The sequence below is a fragment of the Onychostruthus taczanowskii genome, unplaced genomic scaffold (assembly GCF_017590055.1).
Source record: "Onychostruthus taczanowskii isolate IOZ18803 unplaced genomic scaffold, ASM1759005v1 scaffold42, whole genome shotgun sequence".
NCBI classification, from domain to species: domain Eukaryota; kingdom Metazoa; phylum Chordata; class Aves; order Passeriformes; family Passeridae; genus Onychostruthus; species Onychostruthus taczanowskii.
This window is the reverse complement of record NW_024501682.1, coordinates 1,911,470-1,939,165: the sequence shown is the minus strand read 5'-3', so window position 1 is coordinate 1,939,165 and position 27,696 is coordinate 1,911,470. Positions and strand designations below refer to the sequence as shown.

At 41.5% G+C, this 27,696-nt stretch overlaps 1 protein-coding gene across 1 annotated transcript in view; it reads right to left on the bottom strand.

Moving 5' to 3' along the window:
- Window positions 1–9,473: 9,473 nt before the first annotated feature.
- PKDCC (protein kinase domain containing, cytoplasmic) overlaps window positions 9,474–27,696 on the bottom strand; it is a 36,201-nt gene continuing 17,978 nt past the window's right edge. The window contains exons 3-7 of the mRNA XM_041413619.1: window positions 26,896–27,167; window positions 23,047–23,126; window positions 22,103–22,210; window positions 12,249–12,422; window positions 9,474–10,719 (exon numbers count right to left, since the gene is read on the bottom strand). Of these exons, the coding sequence (XP_041269553.1) occupies window positions 10,634–10,719; window positions 12,249–12,422; window positions 22,103–22,210; window positions 23,047–23,126; window positions 26,896–27,167 (720 nt within the window). The 3' untranslated portion in view covers window positions 9,474–10,633. The remainder of the gene's footprint in view (window positions 10,720–12,248; window positions 12,423–22,102; window positions 22,211–23,046; window positions 23,127–26,895; window positions 27,168–27,696) is intronic.

The following is a 27,696-nucleotide window of genomic DNA, read 5'->3' as shown; positions in this document are numbered from 1 at the left end:
AAAAGCTTTGTTTGTATTGGGCTGGGACTCGCCTGAGAGCAAAGGCTGCATGAGGAGCCCGCATTTTGCAATCCTGTTCAGAAAGGGTGGGCTGCAGGAGGAATTTGACCTTTCTATGACAAAACCAATTTAAGTCATCAATTCACATGCGACTCCTATTTAAGTCATCAATTCACATACAACTGCTGTATAAAAATGATAGCGTTAATTTGACAGAGCGAAAAGAAACCAAAAGGAGGAAGAAAGGAAAGTTAAAGGAGCTGGAATGTAAATGTCTTAAGCCTCCTTTGCCTCCCATGCACGTCACATGACAAAGGTAAGATTTTTGAGTAGAACTCCCTAAACACAACAGTTTAGGCAAAGTAGGCAGGCTTTGCTCTCTCCTCCTCATCTTTTTCATGCACCCCTGCAGTTTTTCACAAGTATTTTTCTGGTTTGAAAATAGGATGCAGGTTGTTCTCAAGGGTAAGGGTATCTCTTCCACTTCCTTTGTATTTAGCGCTTAGTAGTCTACATTTACCAGGAAAGGTGGATAATTATATCTGTGAAACTTAGACATTTAGAGATAAAGAATTGTTTAGAAAATCTTCACTCAGATTGAAAAGAGGATCAGATCTCTTATGCTCATTTACAGAAAAGATATTCAGCCTATGAAGCAGGGTAACTAATACCTTTGATAGCTGAGCTTCTCAAGTTCATCACATTAAGTGCAACTAGAGATTGGAAAACAATTTCATGTATATAAATGTGTTCTAGCAAGTCCATTTAAATAGCAAGTGATCTTAAAAGAGAAATTTTTGGACATGCTTTTAAACTCAGCCTTCCAAACAGGGAATTTAACAGTATTACTGTAAAAAACATATACGCAGTAGACATCTCATTTCCACACAGTCGTCTGAAATTTGTAGTCCAAATTCAGAGTTCAGTTACCTCACCATAATTCCTGAATAACTTCAACCTATAAGCCTATACATTCAACAAGGTAATTGTGGACAAAAACTCAAAAACTGAGATTGGAGATCCTGCACTACAGTCAGATCACACTAAATCTGCTTCAGTTGTTTTTACAAACTATGCCCAGAAAAATCAGAAACTCACTGCTTAGTTCAGATCTATATAATAGTAATATATGCCAAAAAGACTGCAGTATTGCACCCTTTTTTAGTTCCATTAGCAGAGGTGCTTTCAGAAAATTCAGATCTAACTGTTGGGGGGAGCAATGAGCGATTCCAATCTGTGTGTAGAAATATCCACTGCTAGACCTTAAAATTAATCTTCCAGGATGGTGAAAAACCCTGCCTTCTTTGGGGGGGGTGGGGGATGAGGTGCTGCTAAACAAATGTTTTAAATGGCCTTCTGTGGACTGTACCTGCTAGTATCGAGATTCTAAGCTGAGCATGGTTTCCAGCTTCCTTTGGACAGCATTTCTGGCTGACAGACAAACAAATTTTGAAAGCAATTTACAGAGGAACAAAATTGCTGAAAACACCAAAGATGTGCTCCATTTGTAGATTTAATTAAGATATCACGCCAATAGAAAAGCACTTAATCTTGGTGCAAGCACAGCAGCAGAAAATTGTTCTGTGACTAAGCTGAAGAACTTATTTTCAAAGTGGGAGATAGTGGTCCTGCTACAGCTGCCAAGAGAAGTGATATAACACTCTTACAGACAATGTCTGGAGATGGTTTAATAATTTAAGCTCATGGAAATCCTGATCGGCTGCTTGACAGAGAGGAGGAGACTGAGAGGAAAGGTCAGGTCTGCACTTACTCTTCCCCTCGAGGTCAATTGCTGGACACTGTCAGACACTGCAGCTGAGGTCACTGGCTGATTAGTCAGCCCCAGCAAGGCCATTTTGGAGCAGATGAAAGTTGCCTGCATGACAGACTGTCAGTGTCACCACAGCTTCACATCTCAAACTTCACGTGACCTTTCAAAATCCAGTTGCTGCTTAATACAGGGTAAGGAACTGGAGTTTTGTTATCTGCCCAGTTTGCTCCCCTGGCAACATTCAGGACAAGACCAATGCACATCTACACGTAATCCATGAGGCAAAGCTGGGCTCTTATCACAGGGTGAAGCCATGGCCAAGAATCTGCACTGCTCACTGTGGGTCACAGCTGGGAAAGGGACAGAAATTGGAGAGAACAGAGTAGGTGAAGCCCTGTGATAGCTCTCCAGGGGACCATGGTCCTCTGAGACCTGTACAAAGCTTAACAAGTAAGAAAAGCCTTTTGCAACACGTGTGCAGGGTCAGAGGGAAAGGGAGATTTGGGATGCCATATCCAGTGCTGATCACTCCTCTGCTGGTGGGGCATTCAGTTCAGGCTTTACACAGCAGAAGTTTTAGGCCAACTTGCGTATTTTTAGCAAGTAAAAGGCCAGCTAGGATCTTTTCAGCAAATAAAAATGAACATTAGTTTGATTGGCAATTTTCAGGGACTATTTCTTCTGAGCAATACATAAACAGGTACAAATGCAGTTAAATGAGTAAATGAATGGCTTTGGTTTGCCAAAATGAATTGCCAAATAATTGCATGTCAAATTGCAGCTAAAATATCTCTCAGTTCTCCATCAGGCTGCTTTGTTTGTTATAAATAAAACCTTGATGCACATAAAGCCAGAAAATACCATGTCCCAGTAATTCTCCCCAGATATGCACAAATAGGTCTTACTATGTTTGCAAATCACATTTCTGACACAGAGCCTATTGTGAATAGAAAATGGCTTAAAACTTGACCTGAATCAATACTGAGACTGAAAAAAAAAAACAAAAACAAAACTAGAGTGTAAACTCGGCCTCCTAATATTGTAACCTCAAAGTTTCTCTTGAATTCCTTCTTGGAAGTCATGCTTGCACTACTTACAAAGATACTAAAATGCTTCTTATATAACTGCCCAGGAGAAGCTGTATGTGGGGAATAAACTACTGAGCTGGCATTAATTTAATTTTACTCTAGTGTTCTGCAATATGGTATATTTCACATCAGCTCCACTGTGTTAGGTTCTTCTATCTATCAACTTGAAGAGACAAGTTTGACATTAAATTTATTTCTTGGATAAATTACTGGATGCTTCTGAAGTCTACACTGAAGCATGAAGTGATAGTGTCTGCTGAAGCCATCAGTTCTTATTGACAAGTCTGGTTAAATTATCAGGTTGTATGTAATTTTATTTGAGTGTAGGAAAATGAAGGTTATAGCCAAGAACTTGGTGGGGTTTTCTTTCCTGAGATGATGATTTATTCATTTTGGCTTCAATAGCTACGGTGTCAGGCGTATTTTATATTTTTCCAACTTTGACACTTCAAACATTTGATTTCCCTTTGCAACTTCCAGCCTAAAACATGTTTCCCATTATATATATTCAAGTGACTGCCTTGCACACACTGACTCATGAGGCTGGTTTTTATTTTCACAAAATATATAACCCTATTTGAATAAAATACAGATGGTGTCCAATACATTAAACACAGCAAATTTGCCATTCCCTTCTCCTCCCCTCTGTGTTCCCCTCCCCAGATTTTCTGTAGCTGCATGAAATCTTATCAGCCTCAGCTTGGAAAGGACATGGCAACAGAAATTTGATGCCATTCATATATGGTTTGCTGCAATAAACAATGTGCATTTTTTTAATTATTAGCATTTTTCTGTAGGATTCTGCATTTGGAGCTCTGCTTTAAAGCAAGCTTTGTGCCCCTTGGAAGGTAGTGAACAGGCAGCTTTACATTGCCCTGTGGTAGAGTTTGAATAAAGGGCAATCAACATGGCATATGGCACCAAGGTCCAAGATTCAGCTGCCTCTTACATCACCAAGCAATTTAGAAGGTAAAAAAAGGCCATATACAAGTGTATAGGAAATTACCTAAGTAAATTAGTAAAAACTGCTGAAATTAATGGAAGAAAAACCTATTCTAGGTTTGCTCTGAAAGCATAATTATACTTCATAGTGTACACACATGTAACATTTACTTGGAATGCATGAGGTTTGGGGTTCTAAATAAGATTCTATCAGCATCACTAGATGGCATTGGAGGGTGCTTTATCTCATCATAAAAAAACAGTCTGTAGTAATTTTTATTAGGAACACTAACTTTACACACTGAATTTATCCCAGGCAAGCTGAAGGCATGTTCTATGGTGAGGGAATTGCAACATGAGGCAAGAACCAAGTCTGGCTGAGCAGTAACAGCATTGCTGCAGTTTCCTTCTGTCACACACAGGGAGCCCACCACCTCTGAGCAAGAATGGGACAACTGAAACCTGGAGAGAAATAAACAGCAAAGGGTACTAAAGAAACTGTGAACTGATATTACATGGGCTGGTGACTTTGGAGAGGTAAGAGTTAATCTCCCCTTGAGATGTAGGGTGGAATTTTTGGACTGCATATTTGTTTTTCCCTCACAGTAAATTATACAATTATTATAAAAATAGTATTTCTGTTTTTCTTACACCTTTTTTACTATATAGTTCCCATGTCACTTTTCTATTACTTTTAGAATGAGACATGTTTGCCGTCCAGTGATTTTTTTTTCGTTAGCTTCAACATCCACTTTGGAATTACTGCTAGCTTTAGCCACTGATTCTTGTCCATTGATTGTTATTGCACAAAAGCCATGCAGAGTCAACTGCACCACAGGTACCCTGGTTTCTGAATTGCAAAAGTATTACTATACTCACAGAGCTCTCTTTTACTTCTGCTCTTTAGTAGCTGGCAAAAAGAGGCAAAGAGGAGTTTGTTCACCTATGAATACACAATTCCAGGAGCTCAGTCTCTAAGAAATGGACTGTATATCATAACAGCTGTAGGCCATGGAATATGTGTTGCAATGTAAGGCAGCAAAATGGTGATTTCTTTTCACATCTGCCACTTTGACCCCCAATCCAAGTCTTTAAACTTTTCAGTTCTCGAGGTAGACAGTGCAGAGTCTCTTCACAAATTCACTGCATGAATGCGTATTATTTTTTTCCTCTGTAGTATTCTTTCTGCTTAAGAGCTGTCATTGATCAAAGTTCTATAATGGATCACAAATCAGAGCCATGTACAAATCAAAACCTGATATTTAATTGAAGTGTTCCCATTCTTTAAACAGGCTTTAGGTTTGTATCTCGTGGGGGTTAAAGGACAGGATGGTAAAATGTGTAGAAATAGTAGCACACATCATGATCAACAGCTTGTGCCCAAGAATAAGGCAGTACCTGTCAGTAAGTCATATGGGGTTTTTCATAGGTCATGAACTTGCACAAACCCAAGGTCTTGTATAAAACATTAAATACACCCACTTCTAAAATTGCCACTGTGCCCCTGGTCATCTATTTGTCTGACTGGCTGCTCTGCATTCCTTCTACTCTATTTATGGAAAGCTGTAATTCATAAATACCAATTTGTACCATTATCTTCATACATGCCAGGTACTTGTAGTATTGAAAACTGGAACTTGTTCTTAGGGCATACTTAAAGTTGGCAGAAGGATGATAAATAGGAATGGCATTATGCCTATTAAACACTGAGTATAAATGTGTAGAATTCATATTCCCTTCCTGGCATTATTTATTAAATAATATGTCTTTCATTTCTGTATCTTGTTAAAGCTTCCATCTAAAAGAAAGATAAGTTTTCATACTGTCATTGTTTAAATTTCACAGGAACCTACACATGCTCACATGATCATGCATATATGGGAAAATCAGTGTATTTTTCCTCACTTACATGGTTCGAACATTCAGGTCCAAGAGGTAGGTTTTACTGTGTTCCTTCTTTGCAGATACTTGAAAATCTAGCAGTCTGATACTGTTTTATGTGAACATAAATCAAGGATTAACTGATCTATGCTGGCAAAACTAAGCTCAGTAAGATCAGATTCTGACTTTATCATTTCAAGTAGCCACTGGATAGTTTCGTCTCCCTTCTCAGCCTCCCAGTCATTTGCTGAAAAACTGTGGTTAGCAGGGATTTTTTGTTTAAAAGCCACAATTTCCAATAAATGTGTTGTTTGCCCTCTGGCTTGACATCAAAGACGGTTTCATAATGAGGGTGGCTCCTACTGAATTATATTTCCCATCAGTTTGCAGAGAAGTGGGGCACCTATTACATAAAGGCAATTGTTGACTGTACACAAGCACAAAGGGAAGCAACACAATGTCTGCTTTCCTCCACATTTTTAAATGCACCTCTTAAAAGCATCCATTCCAACTGAAAAAACATCACTTGTACTTACTTGCAAGAAACCTACTTGTTAGAGTTCAAATGCCAAGGCCCATGTCTGTGCTGAAGGAAGGACAGGGAGTCTGCATGCCCTGGGAGCTCTAGAGTAGGGCAGCCCAACATATTCCTGCTTAAAACATACAAAGAGGGAAAAAATATATTTTCATGACCAAAAAAAAGATTCAACAATCACATCTCAAAAAATATTAAGCAGAGTATGACCATGAAATCTTTATATACTGCATTCTTTCCACCAATGTTCCTCTTCTTCTTTGAGTACCATTTTTTGTTTCTGCAGTCAATTGATGAAAACTTCAGATGAGTCTTTTCAACCTAAATCTGTTTGACTTCTTTCAACACCATTTCACATTTTGAAATGGTATATGTTTTCCTCAAAAAAACTTGTGAACAGTCTTGCCACTCTATTTTTTCTTCTTCCCCCCGCCCCAATAGTATTTTGTAGTTAAGCCTTCACAGAATTTCATGCTAAATACAATATAAACTCTCCTACTAAATCTGAACATCAGTGTTCACATCATCACTGTTATCACTGTTCATATTATTATTTCCTGATAGGTAACATGATATGATCTCTGGATATTTACTGCCATCTTCCATATGATTTGAATTACAAATCCTCTTGGTACAAGTTGATAAGGGGAATTTCAGAGGCAGGGACCAAGTCTTCACTGTGTACCTACCATGGTCAGGTCCTGCCCCCGGTGAGTGTCCCCTGTGGCTGCCACACCACAGTCAGTAACTGCAACAGGAAGAGCTGCCTTCATGCCAGGCTGCTGTCCTCCCTGCACCCCATTCTGCCATTCCCACAAATCTCACAAACCTTTGGGAAACTTGATCATGGCTGACAGGACAAAGCAAAATGCCTCAGTGAAGCAGTGAGAGGCAGGGGAAATCACAAATAATTGTACCACACTGAACTCCTTTGTCTTATGTTGAAAGTACTTCTCCGGCATTCTTCACCAGCATCTCACTGCCCATCCAACCTCCTTCACTCCTTATACAAACTTACCTGAACCTCTCAGCTGGAAACAGGGCCCACTTGTTTTCAGGCTTTGTCTCATAGCAATGAATGTTCATGGCAGTATTACTAATTCCACCACAGATTTCTCCCAGATGTGATGTGAGTTGTGACCACCTGTTTGAAGCTGATTACAGGAGACCTCAGCTTTCTACTTAAAAAGACACACTGAAGTTGGGGAGAAAGCTCAGGAAAATGAGCTGAGATAAAGTAGTAGGCTCAGAGAAGACAGACAAAAACAGAATTTTTATTTTGGTCTAAGCGAAGATGAAAGCTCTTGGCATGTCTCCCCTGCAACCCTCAGGACATCAGGCTGAAGGTGATGGTGGTCAGTGCTTGTTTTATTGCCTGGAGCCTGTTCCCTGTGATGGGGCTAGAATCACCTCCTCACCAAATCATTAGGAGACAGTGGGCAGCTCTTGGAGATACTCTGAGCCTCAGACCAGCGAGGACAATGTGGTGCTGGACTGGGCCAAACACTCAGCACAGCCCCTTGCAGAGCTGCAGCACCCATAGCCTCATACAGCTCTCACTTCTCCAGATGAACTCAACATCCTGTTTAGCACTTCATTTTGTGCACAGGCAATTGGTTTTTCACTGAGGAAATAAGGTCTCCCTGTTCAGCATGACACGTACATAAATACGTATACACACGTGCATGTGCACACCCAGACAGCAGTCATTTAAAGCCCTGTGGGTGTCTTCTTTCATATTTCTACCTTGTGGCTTGAGGAAGCCAGGAAATGTAAAAAGCAGTCTAAAAGTTAGGGGAAAAAACAGATAGAAATGCCTTTTCCACAGAAAACATGAAGCAGGTCCCAGGCTGACTGGCCCAGACCTGCCAACTCGCTTTGTGACTTTGCTTCCTCCTCTTCCTCCTCCTCTGTGGCTTCTCCAGGGTATCCATGCCACATGTGCCAGTCAGGCACTGCTGAATCAGACCGTCTGCTGCAAAAATCACTTTCTCCACATAAATTCAGAATTTTGCCAGTGCTTGCTATGGCTGTTAAATTCTCTTATTGTAGTATCACACCTCTCTTACTAAGATTTTAATCAGCATTTCCAATGGAAAGCCTTACTTTCAGAGTTATAAAACATGCCTGTATAAAGTCGATTACCACTGAAATTTAAAATGCAGCTTCTTTCTTCTAGGCTCACAGCTATGTTTCTTTCTTGCTTACATGACCTCTTTTTGCAAAAGCTGATATAAATTGGTTTGGCAACTTTGTTTAATTCTAGGGATAAACAATTCCTGACTAAAGAGGTATTTTTTTCCAGTGTTCAGAAAGTGATGGAATTAAATTTTTGAAGTTACCTACTAGAGCTTTAAAGTATTACCCTGAATGCCTTTTCTTTTTCTTTTAAATGTTGGGCATTTTTTTACATAGGAATGCAACTAAAGGATTTAAATTTAAAGAACATTTTTAAATGCTGAGTATTTTGGGAACTGCTCAGTGCTTAATGGGAAGGAAATCACAGGAGGTTAAAGACTTTCAAAATACATACCAGCACCTCAGTGCCAACAACCCATATCACTTCAATGAACTGTGCAGTATGTGTTGGCATGATTTATGCAGCAATTTTAAAAGAATCCATAGTGTTTGTTTATTACCACAGTATGATTGATGGGTTCCTAAGTGCACGGCGACACAATCAGCTGAGCTATTAAGGCTAGGAGTTTGATAATTTGTGAGTTACAGCCATTACAGGACGTCACTTCAGCCAATTGCCAGCCATTAGGGCATCGGTGACCTCAGAGAAACTGCGGAGAGGCGAGACCCGCTGCCCGTGGTGCCACTGCCAGACCTTCCCTCGGGCGCCCCGCACTGTTGCCCAACTTCCCTGGCTCTCCTGCTCTCCTTCCCTGCCCTCCCTTGCAGGGGCTGCTACCCGGCTTCCCTTTTGACCCAACGAGAAATTTCATCAAGTCCTGCTCTCACCTTTGCCCCTTCCAAGTGCTAAAAGGCTGATACCAGCATAAGGCAAAGCACAGAGCAGCAAAGGCTGCTTAACCACTGTCTGCTAACTGTGACTCACTTTGTGACAGGCAACCACATAGGCAAAGCCACCAAGTACTCCAGGCACCAACAGACACTTCCCTGGGAGACACTGGAACAACCTCAGTCCTTTCTGGAAAAAATATCCCAAGTTTAAGTTCACATACAATACATTCGATTGAGGCATTTATTTGAAACAGAAATACGCAAAAAACAAGAATAAAAGAAATTTTATTTATCTTTTATTTTTATTTTTTTTACAAAAATAAACAATTTGAGAAACAAAAGCACATTTTTTCCTGACTGTACAAACTACAAAACAGTATGACATTGGTCACTTTAGCATTTACTTTATTGCTTTCACTGAAAGCAAATTCTCTAGACACATCCTGCCTTTAAGATGCATTTTATATAGAATTAAGGCTAGCATTCATTTGACATCATTATGGTCATTTACTTCATTTACTCTAAGAATCAGCAAGCGATGCCTTAGAAAACCAAGGACCTGATGATAAAAGGTACGAATAACTGCAAGATAGTCATTAAATTAGTACTGTTCAACCAGCTGGACTGCTTTGCCAGTCTGTCAAAGATGTGGCTTCCTGAACAGTTCAAACTGATTCAACAGAAGTCTTAAGCACAGGCTTAATTGTAAGCATATGCTCAGACCTACCCAGCAAAGCACTCGGCACTTGGGTAAGTCCCTGCCCTTTCAGTGGGACTATTCATATGCTTATGTGATTTGCTAGATCCACAAAATGGCTCTTTCAAATTAAAAATTAAACTTTATGATAACATTGGAAGCAAAAATGAAAATTAGTTGCAGTCTTGCAATTCTAAACATAAGCAATTCCTTCCGTTTGACAAATATGTCAGCATTGCATATTCCATAGCCTGAACGCAAATGCTGATTGTCCTCAGTAATGTTTGCTATTCAGCAGACAAACTGATATGCTTCAGTTCCTCTGTTGTGATTGTACGTGCCCAAATAAATACCAGTGTGGAGGATACAGGCTTCCCAGAGAAATGATCAGCTTTCATCCCTGGACGCACATGTATAGGTCAGAAATGTTATGCTAACCTTGCTTAGAAAAGCCAGAGCTGCCAGCTGATTTATAACCAAAATTATACTCTAACAGTGTATCATCTCTTGTATTTTGTTTTGGGTTGTTTTGCTTTGTTTTTAAATCACATTTTCAAAATCTTGTTTTATTGCACATTCATCCTGGTCATGCAGGTTATTTCTTTAAAGTTTCTTTTAGCACTCTATAGATTAGAATGAGTAATAGTGCAATTATTCTCCGGCCACAGCCGCCTTCTACCTAACAGCTGCCTATATTTATACACAAACAGCTCTTATCACTCACGTGTCAGACTGAGCCACTTTAGGTGTCAGTCTGTCACCTTCACATATGTTATCTTGTCAGGATCAGGCACAATATGATTTGAGGCCATCTTGAAGAACACAAGCTGCCGACCTGCATTGAATAGGAAAGAGGGGGAAGGGAAAGATATTTAGAAGGGATGAGCAAAAGGTTGCCTACCTTAAAATGCTGAAATTTCAAATTCTACTTCAACCTATGCATTCTTTAGGCCATGCAAGACTGAACTCTCTCTTAACTTCAGCTGGTATAAACCTGAACTGTTTTTGTCTAAAATGACACCAAAATTTCCCTGGTTTCAGTATCTTTACTCTTACCTAATTATGGTCAAGAGCACAGTAAATGAAAGAAAGGTCTGAAGACTTCAATACAAATTCCATGTGATCTTTAAAAAAATGTTTTGAGACTCCCACTAATAAAAACAGGCTTGGATTTAGGGCTTAAATGAAGGACATTCATTTGATTGTACAGAAGCAGAATCATATTTGCATGCTTGATCTTTACAAAACTGATCAGTGCAATGCGTATTAAACATGACTTTCTCTGAAACGGCTCTCTCTCATAACTTTGTAGCTCTGGGCTTTAAACAAGGTTTCTAGCCCTCAGATAAAAAACAGCAGCAAGTGACAACAGCCTGGGTAGCATAAGGCACCTGCTGCATGTATATCCAAGGCCAGTGGAGGCTGAATTTGGCAAGGTTTCTTTGTTTGGTGTCTGTGGGAGCCACAGCACAGCTCTCCTATCTCCCCACATTCACTATCTGGCACCTTATTCACATTCCTGCCTCCCAAAGAGCTCCTGCTGCCCCACAGACCTGAAAAATCACTGCCTTTCTTTGCAGCACAGAGATACACTCCATGCCTGCTGTACTTCTGCCTTCCCTCTCTAAACCTGAGAAAATCAAATGCTGTTTGCTCCCAGCCTGCCTCTGTAGGGGGCTCCCATAACACTATTTTCTTTTAAAGTATTACATGGCAAACGGGATGCCTCAACTACTGAGCAAATTTACGAGCTGCAGGTTTCAGGGACTCAGGTGCTCATGCCTCAGGAATGATATGGCAAAGGGAATGACAAATAAGACTACAAATAATGCTGTCCCATTTGCTTTTAATATTGTAACCTGAGATAGAAGCTGCTCTAAACTTCCTATGAATTTCCCTGTGCCAGAATAAATACTTTTATAGTATATCAATTAACTTCAATATTCCAACTACAGATAGTTTGACATGATGACCTAGTAGTCCCTGGTTAGCTATAGACAAGGTTAACAGGAATCAGATTTTTCTTGGTTCCATGGAAGTGCCTGTTCACATCTCCCAGAAGCACAAAAATGCAAAAAAATAACATTTCAGATCCTGTAGTTTGGCAACCTGAGGTCCACATGCTTAGCCCTCTACTGCCAGCTCCTGGGAGCCTGTCTGTAATTTCTGCTCCCCTAACAGCTGGCAAAGAGAAGTCTCACCAAAAAGAAGCTGCCTCAGCTGAACCTTCAGAAACTACCTCACTTCTAGCTACTGCTGGTGGCTCCCGCAGCCCAGCACAACACACTCCCCAAGCTGTATTAAAACACTTAAGAGCAGCCAGAGTAAGTAACTCAGTTCTGCTCCACAGCATCCAGGACCTACCTGTCCAAGTTGTCTGGTTTGTCAGGACAAAAGCTTTGCACTGGGAGTAGCTGTCACAGATCTCAATGGCTTCGTTGACATCAAACACAGAGAGGAGGCAGCCCTTGTGATGGTAGGATGGCCAGCATCTGTAGTTCTCATCAGGAATAAAGGCTTCAGGCACCCGTCTGTACTCTGCAAATCAGAGCAAAGCAGTGGTTGGAAAGCTCCAGCAAACTGGTTGTTTTTAACAGGCAAGGTTTATTAGAGCAGGTTGGGAGCAGGATATATGATGGAAAAGCTGACGGTTTAGACTGTACCAGTTCTGGCTTATTCCCAAACGTGTTTATAGCTCTGCACTTTCCTTTCCTTTTCCTTCTCTCCTTTCTTCTTCTCACCTTTTTCTCCAGAAAGCGTCTGTAAATAAACAGTCTGTGCACAAAACCCCTTCCCCTTCCCCACTGAGGAGGCAAGGCTTTGGTTTTATTAGGAGTTTTACAGGAAGAATGTCCCATTGAATAAACAGCATCCACTTGAATGAACTGACTCACTGTCCTACTTCTCAACAGTGAGCAGGATTGTCGGGGTGAGACCTTACCAGGCGTTCCCAGCCCTCCCTCTCCCTCAGAAGAGCATGCTATTTTTCTCTGGCGCCTTTAGAGAAGGAAGAAAAGACAGGCTTTTAATTAAGCAAACTTTTTTTGCTTGCTCAGATTAGGACAAAAGAGGAGTCGCTTGATGGGCCTCTGAAGAGAAGGGAGGGGGGGAAAGTAGTGGGAGCATGTCAGCGTGGTCCTCGCCCAGCGCCTCTGCGCTGCCCCACCGACTGCTCCTCTCCCTTGGCTGCCGTTCAGTCTCACTTGCCTTTATGAGCTGCCTCTTGTTCTCTGTTCACAGCTCCTCTCACTTTCCCAGCCACTAACGGGGCTTTCTCTAATGAATGCATCAGCAAATTCAACTGATCATTTATAAACATTTCTATTTAGCCTCCAGACGCACAAATTAATGGTTCCCTCCTGTCTCTCCTCCCCATGTCCTATTCAAAAAACTAAATACATTCTACATTTCTTCTAATTGTATCTATTATGGAAACCAGAGCTGTCTGCCCTGACTCACAGTCTATTCTTAAGTCACTTTGGTTCAGGCAGTTTCTGCCTGCTCTGCTGATTCAGCCTGCTAATATTTCATGCAGCACGTTGTATGAACACCACTGAGTCAAAGGCAAGTGTGTCTGCCACTCCAAACTGTCAATATTTCAACTGGGAAAAGAAGTGCACATTCACGAGTGCTCATTCTCACCACAGAGTCTGAAATAGTGGGAAACAAACATAGTAAATACATTCTATTTTAAGCCCTAGCTCATTTAAAGTAAAGTATCATAAGAAACATTCCCAAACAAGAAGCAAAATCAGAGCTGATCATGTCCCAAATAAATCAAAAGCAAAAAAGTTTTCTTAATTCAGGAAATGCAGATTCATGCACAAGAAAAAAAATTCAAAATGTAGTTACACTTTATGACTGGTCACTTTTCCATCAAAAATATTTATGCATTTCTTCTGAAGAGAAGTCAGAGCATAAATCAAACAGTTGGCTAGGCAAAAGTCCCTTTTTTCCCCAGTTTCTGTATCAACTGTAGTGTAACAATAATTGAATGTAACAGAATATTCTCTTATGTTCACATGGCAACTGCTGAGTTGCCTCACAGCCTATGACAGTAAAAAGATATGCACAAATTAAAAGCAAAAAAAATCAATTCCCTGTAGTTAGCACCGTATGTAACCATTTGTATCAGCATACATGCTATGTTGACTGGACAGAAAATGTGATTATCCACAGCTCCTCTTTGCACACCACAGAACGGCCACCTCACGCTGCACTGTGCCAAGCCCCATGCCACAGGGGGATTTACAGAAGGATAGTCCTTGCTGTGGCAGCAGGAGATGAAGCATCTGCCTGATTCTCCATGACAGGAAGGAGCATGTCCCAGCCCTTCTCCAGGACACTTTGGGAGTCTGACAGACTCCATGCTGGGGCTGGGAGGAAGCTGCAGCATTCTTCAGCACATCATCACTGCACTAAGAGCACAGTCCTACATCATGTATTTTTCTTCACACAAGGGAGAAGCCCACCTTGAGGACTCTTATTTAATATTTAAAATATTTAAACTTCTCTGAGCACATATATGCATCTTTAATAGGCCTAAAGCACTTCCCTTTTCCTCAGCATTGCTCCTAATACAGCTTGCAGGGGTTAGGCTCTCAGCTGACATACACAGACTTCAAAAGAGCAGCAGTGGTAGAAGATAAAGTTCTCCCTTTTCTCTCACCTTTTCAAGGTGACCAAGCCTGGTAAATCATCTGGGCAGCTCAGACACATTAATCAACAGAGTTGGGCCAGCAGTAAGTGCGATGGCAAGGTCCTGGTATGAGTCTGCAAGTGAGGATGGAAACAGCCATGCAAGGATAGTGCCAACACACAGCAGAGCCCTGTGGCAGTTCCTTCCCGCTGCTCCCTGCCAGTTCTGACACGAGAAAAAGCCATAACCATCTCCAGTGACTCATGGGAACAGGTAACAGGAACATGGCAGTGTGACACAGATGCAAAGAGCATTTTCCTTTGACTGTGAGATCACTAAGCACTACGCAGGTGGAAACACCACCACTGGAATCTGAGGGAAGGCACACAGTCTGAGGGAGTCTGAGGGAAGGCACACACACATGGACTCCACAAGGGCAGCTTCCAGCAGGGCCTCCAACTGACAGGAGCCATTGGATACCTGCAATCTGGGGATGGAGCCTATGCTGCCCCCAGGGAGGGGAGGATGCAGTGAGGGGAAAGACAGGAAGGCAGCTCCTGTCCCCCCTCGCATGGCGAGCAGCAGCGGTGGCTGCCTGTGAGTGCCTTCACTTAGGAGCATCCCAGTGGAAGGCAGCCACAAGGAATGGAGAGCAGGACACGTGATGGCCCTGCAGCCTGGTTCCTGTCCCACACCAGCCAGGCACTTCTCCTTGCCCTGGGAAGCCAACATGAGACCTCCTCTTCAACTACTACAGTCAGAACTGATCAGAAACTCATTGCAACACCAACCAAGTGGTGGTCAAAGCAAAACTGCACTTCTCTTCAAAACTCACTCATCTCCAGGAAAGCAAGGCAGATGTCTTGCCCATTTGCATAGTAAAGGCAAGTATCCATGGAATCTCTTACTCGCATAGTGTTGATTTAGGGAGCTTACCCTTTAGCCTTCATTTGTATGAGTTGTGAAGAAATGCACTCCTCTCACATGAACTGGAAGAACCCTCCGGAAGGATGCTCCTCCCCTCCTGAGATGTGTCCCAGCAACGACATTAGGTCCAGCCCTCAGGAGAGCTGAGCTTCCCCATCACCTTTAAAATGGACACCACAGTGCAGCTACTCAATTAAGCAGTATTCCAATGGTTTAAAGACAGTTCCAACTCAAGTTTTTGTCCTGCTAAGACCTGGAACTTGCTTAAATGGAGTCCTTGGAATTTGAAGGCTCACAGCAGTAAATCACATCATAAAAAGGTCAAAGTTCTGGTCAATTTCCAGACTAATGGTGTTTAAAACCAATAAATGCTTGCCTAATACTATAAATGCAGCCATAAATTAACACTTTTGTGTAGATACACATAGCTTGACAGAGAGTACATAAAGTCTGTCAAGGTAATGGCAAGGAATAGATCAGAGAAATGCAAGGCATCTCTACTGGTATCAGCAGAAAAAGAATCCTAATTCTTTTTTTTGTGAGGATTGAAGCAACTAAATGCAGTGCAGTAAGCCTGATCTTGGTGTCACTTACAATGGGTTTACTCCAGAGTTTAACGCAGGGGAGGTAATACAAGAGCTCACAGTTACACAGGTAGATTCTACTCCAAAGCATTTTTTTTTTTTTTTGCAACCATTTTGGAGCTTCCAGATACCTTGCTCTGCTGAAGCCAGGCAATCCTCAAAAGTTTTGGTTTTTGATAGCTTTTATAGTTTTAAATATTTTCATACAGTTGTTCTGATGAATCAAAGCATACTGCTTTGATCAGGTCAAAGTCTTAGAAGTTTCTTAGCATGTTAGCCACATCCCCATGATGGCCACACTGATCCTCGAACCAAGATCACCCACTTGTTGTGACAAAGTTAGAGAGGCATCTTTAAAAGCAATCTGCAGCATCACTGACCAGTGCAAGAGCTATTAAAAAAAAAAAAAAAACAAAAAACCAAAAAAACAATGCTTTAAATTCTTATTCAATCTTTTCTTCCATCAAAAACCACCTGCATTGTCCCAAAGCCGACTACAATCTATAAACATACTCATTTTCACTGTACTAGACTGAATCATATAAAGAGCTCCACAAGTATATAATAAACTATGTGAAACCGCCTGTGGTTTCCCCCTTTTAACTTGTCTGAATCACCCTAAATCTGACTTTAATCAGTCCTAATGACCGTTTATTTCAGCCACAGCAGCGAGACTGCTTAGTTTTTACTACCAACTACTGCTACTTGTTGGAGATTTGCCCAGTTCTCTTATCACCTGCCAATACACTGTGGGTCAATGACAGAGACACAACCACGTTCATCCTTGACAGAAAAATCATGTTGCTTTTTTTTTTTCTCCCTCCTATTTTCCTCCAGTCTCAAGAGGAACACTGGCAGTCAACTCTGGAATTGCTTTTAATTGCTTTGCTCACAAGTAAGCAGAAAGAACCTGATCTTGCCAATATCAGCAAAAAGTGGTATTGAGCAGTGTTTTGCTCCACAAACAGTCCCTTCTGATTCCCAGGGAGCTCTTGGAGAACAGTATTGGATCCAAAATAGACAATAATACACTGATGTTTTTTAGTACGTTTCATTTTACTCTGAACTTTCCCTCGTGTTCCAACACCTCACATTTAAACAAGCATCTGACAGCAGGCCCCACGAGGCACCCTGCACAGTTTGCTGCAGAGGGCGGATTTTTGCTGTGTGTGAGGAAGCGAGAGGGCAGGCCTGGCCCGCGGGCCTCTGCTTCCAGCCAGGCCTGACGCATCCGAATGCTTTGGAAAGGCAGGCTGGCCTGGCAGGGCACGGCTTTGCCTCAGAGCAGGAGATAGCCCAGCTCCTCCGGGGAGCGTTTCCGTCCTCCGGCAGTTTCCTGCGCGCGGGCCGGGAGCAAGGCGAGCCTCGTCGCTTTTTGTGCGCTTCCATTGTGCTGGCAGCAGAGCCGTATTTAAATCGGTATGCAGGCTGTCACCAAAACACAAATAAATAACGAGAGGAACGACATGTTCCCTCACATTTTATTCCTGTTAACATGACACAGCTGGAGCATTTTTCCTGCCTCATGCCCCACATCCCAGGGAGATGTTCCATACCCACAGCCACCTCTGTGGTACACACCAATTTACCAAAGGCAACAGGCCCAAAATGTCCTACAAATGCTTAAACGTTGCATGTGGTCCACCCGATTGTAAAAACAAGGATGCTGCTGATGGACAAGCCAAAAGTTACCTAGGGTCACGTGTTGGGGCATTTAAGCTTGAAGACAGATGCCCACAGGATTTATAAAAGACACTCGGCGACTTCTTTAGCATTCTGGAAGGGAACCGAGGACCTCAGCAGAAAGTATTTTGCTGTGCAGCGCCAAGTTGGACAGGGAGAAGTTAGCAACAGCAGAACACATTGCTCAGGGAACGGGGTAAATGGTTTGCACAGTGGTGGAGATACAAGTGAGCAGAGCTGCACAGACCCACTGAGCTGCCAGCGCCACACGGCTGCAAAGGAACCTGCTCGTGTGTTCCTGTCTGCTGGGATTGCCTGGCTCCTGATGTGAGAGCCCTCCCAGCAAGGCAGGGTGCAAAGGGAGATTTCTGCCCTGTGCACCTTTCCCCCTCAGCCCTGAAGGCTCTGGGAAAGGGACACCAAAGGAACACGTATAAAAATAATTTAAAAAAATACAAAGCAGATAAGATTTATTATAATATATTTCGATAGAGCAGGAATCTGGGCTGCAGTTTGTTCCTGATTTCAATAATTCTTGGGTAGATTTACAGATTCCTAGGCAGGTTGCTATAGTGACCCTGCAGAATATTTTTTTCAAAACACTCTTGTACTGTAAATATTTACATACAGCATAATCCTGCCAAATTGTCTTGAGACAAAGGAAAACACAACGTGTCTTTGCTTTATGTCCAGCCTTCCAGCTTTTTGAGCTTTGAGAATGTGCTTTCAGCTAACAGCAGCAGCTAATTACAGCTTTCTGTGGGTTTGCACACCCCCAGACCTAATAATGGGTCATTTATGAGCTTTAATGAATAACAAGGCTATCCGATTTATGAGTGTTAGCTGATTTCACGCATTTCTGAGTAAATTCTGAGTTAACTGAAGGGCTGGGGCTTAGCTCAAGGGCCAGATACTCGGTACAAATCACTGTCACTTGAATGAAGTAATAAAAACCTTGATACTAGGGCATGACTTTACTGATGAACATCAGTAGTTTTTTTATAGTCTCCTTAATCTGGATAATTAATGGAATGATTTAATCATTTTTAGATAGTATATGTCAGAAGAAATACATGGTTCCTGTTTTAATTCACATTCTTCTGGATTCCAGCAGGAGAGGCCAACAGCCAACAGAATATAAAAGCATTTGTTCCTGGTGTTGTTTTAAATGCTGCAATGTTCCCATATCAACATGAACAGCAGTGTGATTTATGATTGCAGAACACATACACAGCTATCAAATGTCTCCCACGCCTCTACTCTAGGATACTAAACCAAAGTCCAGAGCATAATATAATTTACAGCACTATAAAATCTTTACAACTGAAGCACAGTGAAAGCTTAATATCCAAGACCTTCTGTAATATGACTATGTCATCTTGTTAAACTTTATTTATGGGAATACTAGGGCTGACAAGAACTTTCTTTGTGCCACTTCCCTACTGCTTATCAATATCACCTTTCTCAGTTTGTGGTGTTCATAGGAGGAGGTCTTCCTTTCAAAAACATAAGTTCACATAGATAACTGTTTCCTCAACGTTAATATTTTAGTTATGGCTTTACATGACATGCCCAAGATCATGATCTTGTCTTTCCTACTATGTATTTACAATGGTCTATCCAAGATAATGCCTAATTCCAGGTATTTAAGACCTAAGACAAATTCTGAAGCTCTGTTACCTGAACCTTCTGTAGTTTCTTTTCAAAACCAAACCAAACCAGAACCTTATAATTCTTGGATCTGAATTCTCCTCCTGTTCTTTTAGGATTTCAAAATAGGTCGTGCACCATAAAGGCCATATTTCATCACTAAACCTTTAGATGCCAGGAGACTGGCATCACAAATTCCTGTCATTTCTATTATTTCTGAGAGCAAAAGTCCCGGGAGTGAGTCACCTTGTGAGAGTTCTATCATCTGGAGCAAAAAGGATGCAAACTTGTGCCTCCCCCATCTTGACACCCACTGGGGTATGAATGCAAAGCTGATTAACTCCAGTCTGGCCTGAGAACCAAATGATCACCTTTAATTTTATCTTAACTTGGCACTGGGCTGAAAAACACCCTTCTTGAATTTTGTCTATGCTGCAGAGCAACACAGAAAACATTTTACAAAATCATGCAATCTTAAAAATATTTTTTTGTCCAAACACGACCAAAGCAGGACCTCAACCTACAGCTTGGGAAAATATCCCAGTTGTTCCTTTTCATCCCTGTCTATCCCTCTACGAAGACCTATACACAATATTCCAGCTGCTCAGCTGCTCAGCCTTGGTTTCAGTGGTGAGGATGCAATCTCAGTTAGGAACATCCTGCCAGCAGAAGAGGCTGATTCCCTCGACACCACTCCCTTCCAGGGCACCTGTCACCCTCTCCTGCAACCCCACTGTACCACAGGAGAATTCCTCATTCTATTATCTCTGAATAAATTCTAATTAATAATTTCTAATTCCATAATCTCTAGACAGAAAATTTTAAAAATTAATTCCAACACAGTATTAGTATCAGATATCAGTCAAATATCAGTTGAGGAAAGATTATGGTTGGAATTAAAATTATAGAAGTGGGTATATAGGCACATTTTAGCCCTCATTATATGACTTCTTCATATTTGTCTGGCAAGGAAAAGGAGTCTTAAAATAGAAATAGATTAGAGCACCTTCTCTGTGTGGTTAAAGTGGCCTTAGAACAAACTAGAAACAGGCCTGCACATCTTAAAGGCATGGCAGCTAAGTCTGAGAACACATCTAATCTAGGCGTAATTTCTAGCAAGATACCAAATTCCCCAGGCTTGTCCCTGGTTGAGAACATTTTCCTATCAAGAAATTCAATACTACACTCACGGCATTTAATGTACATTATCCAATAAGTTACACAAAGCATCTACAGATTTTCAACATCTTTGGTCACACTGTGAAGTGCCTAAGTCCATTAGCAATGTCCTGCAAATAAAACAGGCTCCTTGCAGAGCAGGGCATTCCCAGCCATGAATATGGGGGCAGCAGATTCTGCATTACGCTATCCAGGACTCTAGAGAATTAAAGAAACACAAAAATGTGTAATTATTACAGTAGCTAAATATACACAGAGCTCTGCTTCATATCTGTGGAAACCTGCACTGATACATTGACTACTGCTGTCCAAAGCTTCTCTCCTTGTGAGTCTTTATAAACATGACAGATCTCTAACATTCAAAAACTTCACCTCGTCCTGCTACAGAAGTGAGACCTGGAATCACCAGCATCATAGAACAACTTCAGCTCTCCTGGCACTTCTTCAACAAAGGACATGTTTGTACTATTGATTGTACTGCTGAAAATAATTTTGCTGCGTTGACAGGTATCACTCAGCACAGATGTGATGAAAAGCTGAAAATTAGAAAGTTAAATGAACACCTGCAGCAATTTTCCTGCCAATTTTACAACAAAATAAATATTGAATTATTCTGATAAGTGGGTCAAATTCATCCCTGGTATCATGGCCCTTTGAGGTTAACAGAGCCACAACCAGAATTAATTTGGTTCTTCTCTGTCACTGAGCAAATGCTTCACTGAACTTTTCAAACCCCCTTTGCCAACATTCATCTTCATTTAGAACCCATCTTTCCCTCTTTACTGAGTTTCTGCAACAAAGCCATAATTTTCCTATCAACTTGCAGTCAATTATGTTGACAGTTTGACATGAACATTGTACATATACAAAAATAATTTGCAAAACAGCTTTTACAATTGTTGCGCTTAACAGTCATTTCCAGCACACATAATATTTTTTGACATGTACAATTCCACAGCTATCCTTCTAGGAAGAATATGCACCACTTCGTACCACAGTCTGAATAGCATACAGACATATTATGAAAAAGATACTGTTATTCAGCCTTGTTTTCATCCTGCTCTTTTCTTCTATTTTTTCATTCTATTGCTAGCAGAAGATGAAGGACACACTATTTTTCCCTTGCAAAGGAAGTAAAAATTTTATTCTTCCAATCAACAAACGCTTATGTTACAAGAAATTTCTTTTAAGTCCCAGGAAACCCATGGGGGTTATGGCCTCATGACTGGATTCTCCCCAAAACATGTTCAGGCAGGTTCTGGTACTACAACAGCAGTGTGTGGATGTGATGAAACACATTTTCCATAAATATGTCATGGAGAACTCCCTTTGGATTTCCTTATTCCCATTACAGCCTGCTCACACTTATGGATGTCCAGCTACATCACATAATGAAAAGAGTTACAGGAGTCTCCCAGGAAGCAAAAAGCAGATAAAATATTATCACATGCATAATTTCAAGGACCACTGAGCTTTGCTTTCTGCATATTAGCCCTTGCAAACCCCACAACAATGACAAAATCTCAGACTTTAACTTTCAAGGAAGATGACTTTACCAGCTTTTGGCACCCGGGTTGTGTTCTGCAGGTACTCCCCACTCTTATACAGATTCAAAACTCTCTCCAGCTGAGCAGCTGTCTCATCGATTCCCCAGTGAAGTTCTCCTTTAAAAGCAGAGGAAAAGAATGACTTAGATGAGGAGCATAGTGCACAGGACAAAACAAGGTTTTATTTGAATGAAACCCTAAGCATGGGAGCCCTGTAGTGCCCTGCTCCATGGCAGGGTGCTGATGTGGCCAGGAAATCCCACAGTTCCTACAAGTCAGGTTTCACACCTGACATGGCCCAGGCACTCCAGAGGCTGACTCATCCAGCTGGTAGCCCCAGGCCTGCAGGTACAAAACACTGAAGAGAACTCCCCATAAGAGATCAACAACAGCCAATACAGGGAGCTCCAAAGCTTTCCTTGCTCAATAGCTATAGCTCAGCATAACTTATTTTCCCTTTGGATGCACACTGGACCAAGGCACTGAAAAACCCTCAAATCAGTGTTACCGGCAACTACTCTTGTCTCAAAGCCACTACCTTGGTAATCAGTAAAAGATCTATGGAAATGTCATTTGTACCTCTGGCTTCTGAGGTATAAAACACCACTGGTATCATTGACAATGAGAAGGTATCCTGGGTTTTTTCATTAAAATTTCCCTTTCCAGGGACAGAACTATTTTCCAGACCCCACAAGGAATTGCATTCTTATGCAATTCACCCTGAGGTGTCAGGATGAAACAAATATCTCTGTGAAGTCTAGATAAAATCTAAAAATGGGATTTCTCTGATGTATGGGCTCATTCTTGCCTTCTTGGTATGGGAGCAATTTTATCCTGGATAGAAAAACAATCTAGTTCTACTGCAGTGAGCACAAAAACAGCACCCTCCCCTCCCAACCATAAGTTACACTAAAAAAGCAACTACTTGGCATTACCATGTTTATTGTGATTACCTGTTGCATTGACTATCTTATCCAGCAATGGTCTCAGTGAGGATGGAGCACTGTGTGGAAGAAGATAGGTAAAAAAAAACCTGCAATAGAAAAGTAACCAATATTGACCTTTTTTTTTAAACATAAGTTTACAAACATCTGGTATCTCCTGAACATCATAAGGAATAAAATTCCTATTGCTTATATACCACCAACCTATTCAGGAAATATAATGGTATTCTATACTCAAATAAATACATAGCTGAGACTATTCACACACAACTGTCTGGCATACCTAGACCATGCTGCTACATACAAGGCTGCCTTGTACCTATGTGTAAATGTTCCATTAATACAGCAATTTGCAGTGAAGCCCCATGGATTGTGACTATTTGCAAAGCTGCCTGTACTTCAACAAACTAAAAGGATGCCATCAACCCCATAAATCTTGGGCTTGGTTTTTTTTCAAACCTTGAAAGTGCATAAATTGGATTTCTGTTCATTTCTAATAAGTGAAATTACTACTTTACTACAGTTTTCTTAGACTTTCAGTTTAATTGCCAGGAGAAAGCCATCTTCTATTGTTTTAATGCTGCTAGAATACAGAATGTCCTCTCTGTTCCTATCATTTATCTATGATCAAGATGCATTCATTTAGGTATCCACTGATGGAGGTAGAATCACAGAATGGGAGGGGCAGGAAAACACCACTGGAGATCAGCTAGTCCATCCTCCCTGCTCAAGCACTGCTCCCTAGAGCAAGTTACTTAGGATTGTGTCCTCGTGGCTTTTAAATATCTACAGAGAAGGAGATTCCACAACTCCATTTAAATGTTTTTTACTACAAAAGAAAAAAACAATGTGCCATTACCATCCCTTGAAGTATATTTAATTTTCATATTCCTCCTTTAGAGTTCTGCTACTCTGCCAATACTACTACCTATTGCAACTAATTCAGTGTCACAGAAAGCTAAGATGGAGATGGACAGGTCAGGATATGACAATACAAACAGAACTACTGGACGTACATATTAGCTAATGAAAAGAACAGGAACACAATTGGGAAATTGCACTGCTTCACATCTACCTTGCAAAGCAAACAATTTTTCTTATACAGAGACCACATTGTCAAATGGAAACCCCCAGGGACTCGTGCTCAGGAGGGAGACCAACAGATTCTTTACATAAACACAAATTAGAAAATTCAATTACTGATACCAAAAATTGATCACAGAGGCAAGTATTATTGACCTGACACTATTTATACAATGAATAGTGCTCTGAGAATGTAACTGCCTTTTCCATCCCAAACAAAAAGAATGTTTATGGTTTTCCCAAGTGAGATAATCCACTGGTAGGTTTTCCTTACGATGAGTACAAAACAGCCGATGTAAATACATACAGAAATCTGAAGAGAAGCACAACATTTGTAACAAATAATTTGTCTGGTAAACTTAGCTCATTGTTTTTGCTTAGAGAGTATCCCTAAAGCAGAGTCCAACTGATTGTGAATAGTTCTTTGCAAAAATTCAGTAGCTGTCACTAAGTTTGCTCAATGCTGGCTGGAAGCAAGTCACGGAGGTTATTGTTTTTCCGTAGCTACAGGGCCACAGAAACATGCGACTGTTCTACTGCAAACACCCACATGTGAAATCCTGACATGCAAAGACAGTGGAGTCTGCACAACTTAATTGCAAGAACATTTGTTATTCATTGATTCCAGGGCCAGTGGTATCCTCTGTGATCTGCATAACACAAACTGTCAGATCCTTTTACATTCATTCCTACAAATTGTTTCTTTTTGAGAACTATCTGATCCTAATTTAAGAGCTCTCAGTGATGGAGAATTCATCTCAGCCATTGGTTAATAGTTCAAAATATTAATTATATTTACTTTCAAAACTGTCCAGTGCTTTAAAAACTATTCTGCAAACACTTGGAGGAAACACAGTGAGACACATTTGTGACAGGAGGTAACCATCTGAAAGTCAAAGTAGGCCAGTTCTTAAAGAGGGTTCTCCTAAATGTTTTCTCTCCTTTAATTATTTACCTCATAAAGAAACCAGCAAGATAGGTTTAAATATGCTCTCAAGGTTAGGGTGTGCTCTGTTTTAAAATTACAAGGGGCTTATGCATTGTTTGACATATTGCTGCTTTTGACTTCTAGCTAACAGCTTCAGAGGGCAACCTCTAAGCCTACAGCAAGAGTGCACCTATGAAAATAACAAATTTAGCAGCCTATCCCTAATGAAGTGAGGATTTCATCTTCTGAGACAAGTGCCTAGGGCTTGATGTAACTCCTTAGCATGGGTGGTCACAGCCTCCCACACCATGAATCCACCATTCAACAAAACCCCATGTCTCTATGGAATTAAGGCAAAGCATGGGCTGAGAACACTGGGGCACTGTGCATGAAATACACACTTGAGAGCAGTTCAAAGGCACTACTAAAAACTGTATTAGAAAAAGACCACTTCCTTCAGCATGAGCAGCAACCTGCCACAAACCCACCACACCACAGACATGTCCCCACTTAAAACTGAGATGGATGGGCGCTTATTAAAGGTTTCTTACCCAGAAACAGTAAAATGGTCTTAACCAAAAGCTAGCAAGCTAAGCAAGATGTTTAAGCCAAGCAAATGGAAATGGAAAATGTTGGAGGACACACTAAATACTGTGCTGCACAACTGCAGATGGCTGTCATGTGGTGCAGCCCATTTCAGTGTGGTCAGCTAATGCGACACACATGCTGGTGAGCGCCCTGCGACCCAAGCAGAAGGCTCTCTTTGGAGCAGCCTCTCCTCGCGTGGTCTGGAAGGCAGTGAATGGCATGGCACTTGAAAGGAAAGCCTAAGGAATGAGCACATCATTATGGCACTGCTCTGACATCTCCATCCTTCTATCTGGATCAGCCAGGGCGGCCGCCCATCCCAGCAGTGCCCATCAGTTGCAGCAGCAATGGCAGGATGAGCACGGCACTGAGCATCTGTGTTACTGGCTCCCTGGAAAGCAGTGACATGGCTCCCTCAGCATCCCACACAGCCCTCTGGGGGTGTGATGGTTGATGGGGGAGAGCCAAGACCTCAAGCACAAAGCCATTGCCTAGAAGGACCCAGCTGTAAATCTGGACATTGCTTTAGAATCAAATTTGGAAGATTTGCAATAGCTGAACACTTCCTTCAGCATGGCCAACTGGTCCAGCATGGCCCACCACCTACGTGTCCCCCACTGTAGGCATAGCAGTGGGAGTCAATCCCACAGCACCTGCTCACACAGACCCGGGGCTGGGAGAGAAGGGTGAAAAGACCACCCTTGCTTTGAGAGGTTTGGGCTTAGACCCCAGAATGTCAGCAGCTGAGGGTGGTCCCAGAAGCTCCAGGGATGCACTGGGGCTGTTATCACCCTTCCACAGCAGGCTCCAGCACTGAGCCAGAGGGCAGGATGTGAACTGAGCTCTAAGTCTCCCTCTGAAGCCTGCCCTTTGCTCAGCTGGTGGTGCAAAACTTGAGATGACCCCTCTTAACTCACACCAAAGAGCTGCTGGAATTGTCTCACCACAGAACTTGTGGGCTCCAAGCTCCAAAAGTGCTTATGTTTCACTCCTATGAAAATCTCTACTTGAGTGAAGAATTCAGCGGGATTCAACAAACACAGAATTAGACTGAGTGGTGAATCACACTCAGAGTATGAAAAATATTTCAAATGCTATAAGTGCCATGTATTTTCACAAATGAAACAATTATTCATGGCTTCACTTACCCCTGGGCATTGGTTCTGAGACATTATGTGCTCATTGATGTGAATAACTATAAAGGATGCTAGAGCTCTAGGCCCACTCTTAATTCTACATGGCTTTATCTGATCACAGACCTGTAGGCATTATAGAGATTCCTCTTTTCATTCATGCTCTGACACCGTCCCTCAACCGAGCAGGGCAGGGTGAAGTTTCTTGCAGGGAATTCCATGAAGCAGTCGCTGTTACTGGTGCAAGAGCTCTCCTCAACACTGGCATCATCCAGATCTGTCACCTTCAGCTCTCCATCCACGATCACAAACTGCCGAGGGCGAAAATCCAGTAACGTCACTGAGCCAAGAGGAGAGTGAGCCAAGTAATGCAGAAGCCGAACTAGGCTGAGACAGATCTGAAACACAAAAACATGGGTACTTTGCATTGTTTTCTCAGTGCAAAGTATACAACAAAACCAGTTTAGCTGAAGATATAGTCATAAATGTATGACTTAATATAAGCATTATAACTTACACACAAAACTAAATGTTGCAACCAAGGTATTTTTCACAGGATTAGCATAGCTGATTGTAAAACCCTTAGAGGCTTGAAACAAAAATAAGCTTCTTTACAAGTGCTTTCCCACACTATTCTTGAAGCAGGGTTCATTGTTGCTATTCTTACTTTTAACAGAAATAAAAGCATTAACTTTTAATAACACTTTATGCACAGGCGTTGACCACACAGTCTGATCCTGCTCTTTTACAAACTCCAGGTCTGGAAATGTTGGCTGGATTGCCCTGCACCCGTCACTGGAGCTCCAACTGCAGACAGTGTCTGTATTGCCTCTGTACTGATCCTGCCTCTTTACTGTTTTTATAATTTTTTTTCCACTGTTTCCTCTGTTTTTTTTTTTTTTCCTTTTTCCAGGGGAGAAGGAAGCA